The 11084-nt window shown below is 28.8% G+C and overlaps 1 protein-coding gene across 1 annotated transcript in view; it reads right to left on the bottom strand.

The window, feature by feature from the left end:
- Positions 1–1338, bottom strand: part of LOC114077985 — a 3093-nt gene extending 1755 nt beyond the window's left edge. The window contains exon 1 of the mRNA XM_027918484.1: positions 5–1338. Coding sequence (XP_027774285.1) covers positions 5–935 — 931 coding nt within the window. The 5' untranslated portion in view covers positions 936–1338. The remainder of the gene's footprint in view (positions 1–4) is intronic.
- Positions 1339–11084: the final 9746 nt, after the last annotated feature.

Here is an 11084-nt window from a genome sequence, read left to right on the forward strand (position 1 = left end):
TCTTGTATGATAGTTGATAATCCAATTATTCTTTTATTTGCATAAAAACTGGGTATCTCGATTTTTGGTATCTCTGGCTGTTGCCCTATGTCTTCCGGTATTATCATTTCTCGCGTTAATCCAATTTTCACTATCTGGATTATTGGTTTTATCTCATCATAAAGTATCTCAGCTGGTGCTGTATAAAATTTTATAAAAAATAAATTTCCTTTTGTTATTCTTTTGTATATTAAAAAGGCTTTGTGGATCTCTGGGATTCCACTTATCTCTATACCATCATATGTATATACCGTATTAAGTAATCCATAACTGTAACAGGTTTTAACTAAGTTTGGATTCGTTTTAGGTTGTGCAATTAACTTATTATAGCCTTGTAATTTTTGGGTTAAATAATCCTGGGTTTTTTCTGTGGTCGTGGTAGATTTGGGTTTAAGATTTAAAAAGTTTTGGATTTTGTATAGGTTTTCAATGTAAGTTTGGGATATATGGTTATATATTTTCTTTTCTTTGTGTAGGCTTGCTGCATATGTAGATGTTTGTGGTGCTGGGGTATCTACTATCTGTGCCTTTGGAATAAATGGTTTTGTAAATAAGTTGTTTAAGTTTGTATTTTTTGATGTAGTTTTTTCCATAGCTGCTGTACTTGTACCTGCAACATTAGCAATGTTAATGTTGTGGGTTTTAAGGAGTTTCCCAACATCTCCTTGTAGCTCTGGAATTTTAGCGTCTTCCGATCGACGTAACTTTGTATGTTGGCGTAGCTCCGCATATTTATAGTCATGCTGCTGACTATTAGCTTTTAGATTTTGTAACTCTTTTCCCATACTGTCCACCTTCGTAGAAAGTGTATTAATAGCTTTGAGTATTTCTTCTGTTGTATCTGGTTCAGTTTGTGTTCCTTTTTCTTGATAGGTAATCTGCAACGAGATTTTCATCAGTTTTTATAATTTCAATTGTAAATGTAAAATTTAATATATTCAATACTAATCTCCTTATTTCTTTTGTTGTAACTGAATCATCTAACTTTTTTGTTATCCACCATTTTACCTGTGTGTTATCTGTTCTTACAATAAATTTATTGTAAACTATATATGGTTCAAATGCTAATAAACATTTATATAATGCAAATAATTCCTTTCTGTTTATTTCCCATTTTGTTTGTGCCTCAGTATATGATCCTGAGCAATACCTGCAATGGTGTTCTATCTTTTCTTTGTCATATTTATATTTTAGTACTCCTCCATAACTGTGATCGCTTGAATCTGTTTCAATTATATATGTGAATGTTCTACTTTCATCAGGAAAATATAATTTTGGTAATTTTTTGCATAATTTTTTAATATTTTTTATGTGTTCTTTATCTTTGTTGTCAAAATGATATTCAATATCTTTTTTGAGTTTTTTGTATAATGGTTTTAAATGTTCTGCTAATTTTGGTATATATTCTCTTACTTGATTTACTAATCCTAAGAATGATTGTAATTTCTTTTTTGTATCTATATTTTCATCTATAGTAATTATTTTTTGTACTATGTGAGTTTGCATTTTTATTCCATTTTTATCTATTTGTATTCCTAGAAATTCTATCTGTGGTTTCATAATTTCTGCTTTACTTTTACTTAAGCTTATACCTGAGTGTTTGATTATATGTATAAATTTTTCTAATAATCTTATATGTTCATCTTGTGTTTTAGAATATAATAATATATCATCTATATATATAACACAATTTTCTAGTTGGTTAAAACAGTTATCCATAAAATGTTGATATCTACCTGGTGCATTTTTATATCCAAATGGTAATACATTCCATTCATAAAATCCTTGTGGTACTGTAAATGCTGTTAATTGTTTAGATTCTTCTTCTAGTTTTAGATGGTAAAATCCTGATTTACAGTCAAATTTACTAAAATAGTTATATCCTTGTATCTGTCTTATTTTAAGTATTTTATTTGGTATTGGGTAGTTGTATGTTTTAGTTTTGGCGTTTAGATTTCTGTAATCTATAACCATTCTACTTTTACCTCTTTTTTGTTCACTGTGTTTTATAACTATAAATGCTGGGCTTGTGTGCTTACTGTTACTTTCCTGTATATAATTCTTTTCCAGTAATTCATTTATATGTATTTTAAATTCTTGTAAATCATCGAAATTATATTTTAACGGTTTCTGTGTTATTATGCTATTTTCGTCTATTAGCTCAATTTTTACCTTTGTTTTATGTTTTTCCCATCCTTGTAATGGGTCTTCATTGTATAGTTGTTTTAGTTGTTCATTAATTATTTGAACTCTGTCTATTGTAAATATGATTATTTCCAATTGCGTTTCTTGTTCTTTATCTATATTTTTCATTTCTTGGTTTATTTTTTCACTACCTTTTATCCATTCCATAGCTTTTCGTTGTTTATTTTTTACCCTTTTTGCTCCTATTTTATTGCCACATGGTGTAGTAAGCCACCAGTGTGTTTTTGTTATTATATGTGGGTAAAATTTATCTAAAAATGGCATTCCTAGTAACATATCTTTTGTTGTGAACTCAAAATTATAGATTTCTTCTATTATTAGTATTTTATCCCATATTTGTATCTTTATATTTTTTGCTTTGTATTTTATCATACTTCCTTCATTATTAAATCCTGTTACTACCATAGGTGTTTTTAGTTTTTCCCATTTATCTTCTGGTAGACAATTATATTTACATATGTTTGCTTCTGCTCCTGTATCTATCATAGGTGTATAATATCTGTTGTAATATCCTTCTACAATAATTTTCGCAAGAATAAATATTTTCATTATTCATTTTGTTCTTTTTATGATTATTTTCTTATTTTGACAAGTTATTGTTAATTGTTCATTTTCTATTTTGTATGGCTTAACTTTTTCTAACCATTTTATTCCTAACGTGATATTATAATTTCCTTCGTATATTTTAAATTGTAATTTTAATGGAATTCCTCCTATAATTATTTCTTTTTCTGTTGTTTCTTCGTTTGTGTTTATTATTTCACTGGGTAATCCAGGGTATGTGTGTCCTGTTTTTATAATTTCTTCTTCTAATACTAGTTCTCTTGTTATATGATTTTCTTCTTGTCCTGTATTTATCAAGATTTTATATTTCCTTTGATCCATTATTCCTGTTATAAAATAGTGGTTAGGTGTTATTTCTTCTAATAATTCTTGAGGCATTTCATATTTTCTTTTAGATGTACTCATTCTTGATGAGGTAGCTCTTGTTAGTGTATTTGGTACGCTTGAAGTACTTAATCTTTCTTTTACTATTTCTAAATCTTCTTCCATGTCAATTTCTTTATAGCTGTAGTCATTATTGTCTATTACAGTAATTATTTTTTCGAAAGGATTTTCTATTTTTATTTTATCAATTTTATTTCTTGCTGTTATTTTATGTTTTGTGGTTAATATATATAGATTTTTACATCTTGCTGTAAATATTTTACTTCCTGGTGCTAACTTTATTCCTGATAATTTCCAATATAGTACTAATGATTTATCTATGTTTGTATCTGTTAATGCTACTGTGTAATTAGCACTTATTATGAATTTAAATTTTTGGTATATTAAATTTCCTCTAACTGCACTGATTACGCTTTTTTCTATAGGATGTATTATTCTGTCATCTGCTAGATATATTTCAATGGGTGTATCTATTCCTTCTCTGAAACAAGCTTTTATCAGTATTTCTGTTCCTCCTAAATGTACATATTTTATATCTGCTTTATTTTTTATATTTTGTATTTCTTTATTTATTATTCGTTTGTTTATTATAGGTATATATGCTTTTCCACTTGTATATTTACAATCTATGGCATGTTCTTTCTGACTAACTACATAATATTCTTCTTTTCGTCTTTTAAACAAATTTTTTAATAAGGATGTTTCAAGTATCTTTTCAACGCTTAAATCTAATTCTTTTCCTTTTATTTGTTCAAAAATTGTGTTATCAAATATGATTTTTTGATGTGATATTTCTTCATTTTCATAATTTTCTTCAGTTATTATTTTTATTTCATTTTCTGACATTATTCTTCATTTATTTCATCATTATCTGTATTAGTATTTTCTTCTTCATTTTCAGTTTCTATATCTGATACTTCGTATATACTATCATTTTCACTTAATTCATAGTCTATGTATTCTATTTGCATATATTTTTCTTCGTCTATAATTAATTCTGCAATTTGTTTTCTTTTTAGGTTTTTTGGTAATTTACAATTTTTAGCTATGTGTCCTATTTTTCCACAATTGTAACAAGTACATTGGGATATTTTCCTCTTTGGTCTATATGGTCTTTTTGTTTTATAATTTTTTATATAATATCTTCTTCTTGGTTGTTTATATTTATACTTAGTTTTATTTTTTGTGTAATTTTTATATCTTTTACTTTTCTGTTTTTTATATGTGCATCCAAATTGTGGTGCCATTTTATTTTTGCAACACGATAAGTTTTTATTTAATACTTTTTCCATTTTTAATTTTTCTTTTTGGCTTTCACATAATTGTGTAAACCATTGAGATAAGAATTTTATTCTAGATCCTAAAGTATCTGTAAGCCCTTCATTCTCCCAATCTTTAATTACTTTTGTACTAAATGGTTCTGGTAATTTTGTAAAATATTGGTGTCTTACTTCTTTTGCTTCATTAAGATTATATTTTGCTTTGTAGTAATATTCTTTAAATGCGCAAGTGTATTCTTCTATAAAGCACATTTTACATATAGCTAATTTTGTCATAAGTTGCCTGTTTATTATTTTTTCTTTATTTTGTTCTTTTACATCTGTGGTCATACCTCCGAATTCACTTCTTATCGTCAATTCGTATTTATCTAATATTTCTATATTTGTTGCTAAAGAAGATCCATCTAATTTTGTATTATTTCTAAGTACTTCTAAACTTTCTGGGGGTAGATTTTCTATCCATAATTTAACTGTTCCTACAAATGTTCTTTCTATATATCTTGGTGTTTCTGTTGTACTTATTTTGTTATCTATCAGTTGTTTAGATATATTTCCTGTCCATAGTAACATTACTTTATTTATATCTGTTACACAATCTAAGTCTAAGAAATTATATTGTTCATTTGCTGGTTTTGGTATCCAATTTTTATTTAATCTACTGTTCCATATCGTATTAGCTCTATCTGACTGTTGATAACTTTCTGTATAATAAGTTGGTTGTGCCCTTCTAGGACTAGTTCTGGGACTATTTCTTGGACTATTTTTTGGACTATTTTCTGGTTTAACTCCTGATGTACTAGGTCTATTTGTATCTCCTGTATTTATTTCTAATTTCTTTAGTTTGTTTGTCTGTTCCAAGATTTCTGTATATGTTTCACTTATATCACTTATTTCCGATTTTTGGTCATTTTCATTTTCATCTATTTCATTTATTTCATTTAATTCAAGATCTTCATCTAATTTTTGTCGTACTTCGTTTATTTTATTTTTTAATTCTTTTTCTAGTTCTTTTTCTTTTTCTATTTGTTTTGCTTTTTGTTTTTCTTCATATAATAATCTTAATTTTGTTAGTTCTTTTTCTAGTTCTTCTATTCTTGTATTTTTTATTTCTTCTACGTATTGTACTTCTTGTTTTGCTTGTATTTTTATTTTTTCTATTTCTTTTGATCTGTCTATTTCTTCATTTTCTTTTGTTATTCTTACCATAGCTGTTAAACTGTCTTCTAATTTTGCTGTTTCTCTTTCTAACATTAAGTATAGATTATTTCCTATTTTTTTATATCTTCTTCCTAGATTTGAAAATATTATTTTTATTATCATTCCGTCTTGATTTTCATATGTTTTTTCGTCTACTGCAAATTCTTCTTTATTCATTATAATTTATGTATTATATTATGTTGTAACTCATATTCAAGACAATCTAATTCTAATTTTAAAAAAGATATATCTTTTCTTTGTACTAGTATCAATTTATTACATACATCTGCTAATATGTTTTCTTCTAACCTTCTTTTTCTATGTTGTAATTCTTGTTCTTTTTCAGTTATTTTTTCCGTTATTTTTTCTATTAATTGTTGTTTATAAATTTCTTTGTTCATACTGTTTTTTCAAATAGCGAACATATTTGTATTCTGTTTTCGAAATTTTATCTATTAAATGATCTTTTTCATTATTACTTGTTTTGACTAGTTGTGATAGTTCATATTCTATATATAAGGGTCTTAATTTTTTCCATGTCTTTCTTATTTTTTTACCTATATTGTTTGTTGTTATTTTAGTTTCTTTGCTTGGTATTATATTATCCTTCATAAAATGTCTTTCTGTAATATTCTCTTTTAAGTAGATCTAATCGTTGTATTTCATTAGCATTATTTGTAATATATTCTAGATGTTCAACTTCTCTAGTTCTCAAATAATCGAATAGATTTTCTATTAGTAATTTCTCATGTAGATCTATATCTTCTATAGTTTTTACCCAATATTGTAAATATTCGTAATTTATCATTAGTCTGTATCTATATCATCATATAAATCATACATATCATAATAAAGTTCATCCTGTATACTTTGTATGGTTAACTGAGTCCAACCTTGAGTTGTTATCTCTATTATTTCATATGTTACCAATTTATCATAAATTTCTCTTTTTATGTCAGTATTAAGATTTTTTAATATATAAAGTAGTAATATCTTATATTCATCATTATCATCAATTAAGTAGGTACTCATTTTATTCATTTTTGCTAAAAGTTTATTCCTTCCAACCTCTTAATAAATTATACTTACTTATTATGTAATAAGAATGGTTTAATAATCATCTCGTCTAGTCACTACTACAGCTTTCTTCTTTGATTAGTTACCCTAACAGCGCCTCAACTCTGTTTACTCCCCTAAACGGCCTTCTTTGCCTACCGGTTTCAACTTTAGGATGGCATAGTCTGGGCATACTTGTTCATAGAATATTTCTGTAGCAAACCTTCTAAAGATGCTTATTATAACATTATTAGAACATGATAAATAATTATAATTAACAAGAGATTTTCAGGAATAAATTTGTTTAGCTACTCATAAATTTAAGAGTGTATACCTAATTTGTAGATTTGTAGCTCCAGAATTTTCCATAGTTCTTATTTATTTAGCAGGTCCTAATCATAAATAGTAAGAGTCAAGTTACTGTGTAAATAGTAAAGGACAAGTAACTGTGTAAATAGTAAAGGCCAATCGTCCTTTAGCAAAGATGAAAGGTCATTATGTATGTGTATATAAGAGGCATTTGCCTTCATAAATAAATCACCAATCTTCCACTACTCTCTTCTCTCTATAATATTCCTCTTTAACGCTTCCACACAAAATTGAACTATTAGTAATAAAATCTCAAATATAATTCAAGCTAGTTCTAAATTCTAAATTCAAACTACTCTTAAAATCACAAATTGAAACTAGTCCTAAAATCTCAAAATAAAACTAATTAACTCAAAAAATACCCAAATTCAAACAAGTCTTTAAATACACAAATTGAAACTTCCTCCAAAATAACTAACTCAAACTATTCCTACATTTCAAATTCAAACTAATCTTAAAATCACAAATTCAAAATAGTCATAAAATCTCAGAATCAAAGTAATTAACTCAAGAAATACTCAAATTCAAACAAGTTTGTAAATAACCTAATTCAAACTACTCCCAAAATCTCTAATTAAAACTAGCTAGTCCTAAAATCAAAATTCAAAAACTACTCCTAAATTTATCCTAATTAAACAGTAGTCATAAAATACACTAATTAAACCTAATCCTAAAATAATACAAATTCAATCACCAACTAATTAACCCTAATGCAAACTAACAATAAATAAACTAGTTTCAATTAAATAGCTAACGAGATCAAAATAAAGCTTAATTTTAAAAAAAAATTACTTAATAAACCCTAACCTTAATTTAGGAGAAGGAGAGATTGAAGAGAGAGGAGACGGAGGCGCAGGCGAGGGCAGGGGCATCTGGTGTGGTATCAACGGAGAAACAAACAACAGCAGCGGCTGGATCTTTTCTTCGGCAGCAGCAAGGAAGATGGAGGAAAAAGAGAATTTTATAAATGCGAAAAGGGGGAAATGGGGGAAAAACGAGGACTGGTCTTTAACATATTTAATGAAATGCAATCGACGGTGCAGCTATGTCCGTTGCTTTTTTAAAAAAAATAGTTGACCAATAATTTGACTAAAAAGTGACGAACTAAGAGACGCTGTCCTTTGCTTTTTTAAAAGTGTTGACTAAGGTTTTTGACGAATAAGCTACAGACATAAAAGACAATGTCCTTCACTATTTAAAAAAAATATTCTAAAATAAATTAGAAGCAACGGACAGTGTGTATAATATTTTTATATTAAATATAATTATTATAATAAAAGCAACGGACCATATCATTGTTTATACTGAATAAATAATTATCAATTATATACATATTTGGCGCAAAAAAATCTAATATAAAGCGACGGACAAAGAGATGTGTCCGTCGCTTTTCCTTAAATAATTTTAAAATCTAATTATTTTTATTAAAAAGCGACGGACAGGGTCTCAAAAACCGTTGTTATTTTGAGCGTCCGTCGCTTTTCAATTCGTCGTTTTTCCTAGTTTTCTAGTAGGGAATAGCTTGGATTGTATGATATGATGTTTCCATGTTAGTTAGGCTTAGGATGATAGAATGTTATTCTTTGATAGACTGTTATGAAAGATAGTTGGCATTGAGTAAGCTAGTCTATATGAGTACTTAGTATGAACGGTAGAATGGGATGCCATTCATATATGGCACAATAATGATTTGAAGGTACTTATGAAATGTCCTCTTATGAAGTATACCTACCTTTGGTAGTTCCTTTAGTTGCATTAAATGTTAAGATTGACTTAAAATGACAGTTCCTTGTTCAATATAAAAGTAGGTCAATAGTGATATTTAGACTTGTAACACATGAATAGAGAGTAACTTCAAGAAATTCTTAGTGTGTCAAGTAGAATGAGATGCTCACATGCATTAAATAAGTGTTCCTTGAGTTGATCTAGAGGGTATAGTGATCCTATGTTATGAAAACTTAGGTCATGATCATGAAGGTTGGCTATGACCAAGGATGAGCAAAGAGAGGTACTTGGCTTGGTAGTAGAACGAGAATCTACCTTGGTCTTGCACAATATACTTGTAGGTGACTTGGAAAGTATTTCATTTGAGTATGAAGGAATAATGGTTTAATTATGAACTTATGTATGCCTTATGTTGACTTATTTGATATGATGCTTATGTTATGATTATGTTATTATGTCTTATGCTTATTGTAACACTCCAAAAGTCTATCTAATCTAGAGATTCACATGAGTTTATAAGGGTTGTAACACTATTTAAGGTCAATAATAATGTTAATAAGTCATTTAGGATGTTTTTGAGTCAATACATCAAGGAACATCCATGACGTCCGGAGAATAGTGCAAAGGTGCTAGCGTGCCTTAGCCTATTTGACAAGGTTTTAAGAGTCAAAAATTGATGAAATTTTGTGAAAAGGTGTCTAACATATATAAAAGTTGGTTTAGGGTCAAAATTTCCAGGTACGACTCCCCAAGAACCAACCAAAGCGTCCTTGAGGAGGACCCTTCAAATTTGTCCAAAAGCTGTCTTAAGACAGTGTCTTCCAACGAAAGCAGATGACGAGGCGTGGTCCAACCGATGGAGTGTAGATTGCCTCTGTCGATGGTCACTTAGCCATTTCTCTAAAATGACATTTTTGCAACTCTCTAACAAAAATGCCGTACCTGCAGGACGGTTGGTCCCAAGGCCCGCCGACTGACTTACGTACCGTAGGTCGTAGTCTTGTAGGTTAAGCCTACAATTTCAGTGATGATTTTTAAGTTAATACATTTAATTAATTAGCTGGTTAGTTAATTAGTTAGGGGTTAAGAGAGGTCTAATTAAGTTATTTAATGACTTATATAAAGACCTAAACCTAATTAAACTAGCCCAACTCCCATATTTCCCAAAACTCAATTGCTTTCCTTCTTTCTTGTTTCTCTCTCGTAAATAGAAAAACTTTATTGAAACGATAGGTAAAGGTCTTAGGGAAGCAATAAGAGTGATTTTCTTCATCAATATTCAACAAGTATGGGATCCTTTCCCCTTTTGGATTCCTTTCCCCAAAGGGTTCTTCCAAAATTGATTTCAAAAAGATTAGTTTCAAGTGGGTTTTCTTCTATACAAATTTTATCTTCTAAATTGTATTGTTTATGGTTTATTTTGATTATTATGCTTATATTATGATGTATTATGATTCGATTATTTTAGTTCTTGATGATTTAACCTAGTTTATGGAATAGATCATTAAATTGACAGTCCCTGACCCTAGGTTATGAACTAGTGATGAATTGATGTGTGGTGATTCAATTGACTTCATTATTGTGTTAATTACTATTGTGTGATGATATTTTACCCTTTATTGGGTTAAATTGGATGGTTGATAGTAAAACCTTGGATGATCGCTTGTGAAGGAGATTGGGTAAGTCTTGTGATCTCATACCTTTACTTCAATTATGATATATAAGGTTGGTGATGAATTTACCTATGCTCCTTATTATGATATGGTGATGTAAATGTGCTAGACACACATGTATAAATTGTATTTAGAGGACATACTCATGAAATTCCTATTGAGACATTACTATGACTATATAAGGGGTAGACCCCTATAACCTAAACTAAGTTATGATTAATAATGAAAGACATTTCAAAAGGGACTCTAGCGTAGCACCGAGTGATCAAGAAGTGATGAGTATCCCTTCCCACATAGGGAAGGTAGGTTCACTAATGTACACATGAGATTGGTGAATATAATGCATGTATCATAAAGACGGTCCTATATACATCTCCTAGTTCTTGAACTATGTTGCCCCCATAGGAATACTAGCTAGTGGATCCACATAGATGTTATGTTCATGTTTTGGTACTACCTAGGCAAGTAGTCCACCTTCTTTCACTATAGAGTTCCATGACACCGGATTCCACATTAGCTCATGTGGCCTATGTCGGTTAAGGCAAGATGTTCTCCAAGGTAAAACAAAGTAATGAATTTAACTCTAATGAGG

Source organism: Solanum pennellii, chromosome 7 (assembly GCF_001406875.1).
Source record: "Solanum pennellii chromosome 7, SPENNV200".
In the NCBI taxonomy this organism is placed as follows: domain Eukaryota; kingdom Viridiplantae; phylum Streptophyta; class Magnoliopsida; order Solanales; family Solanaceae; genus Solanum; species Solanum pennellii.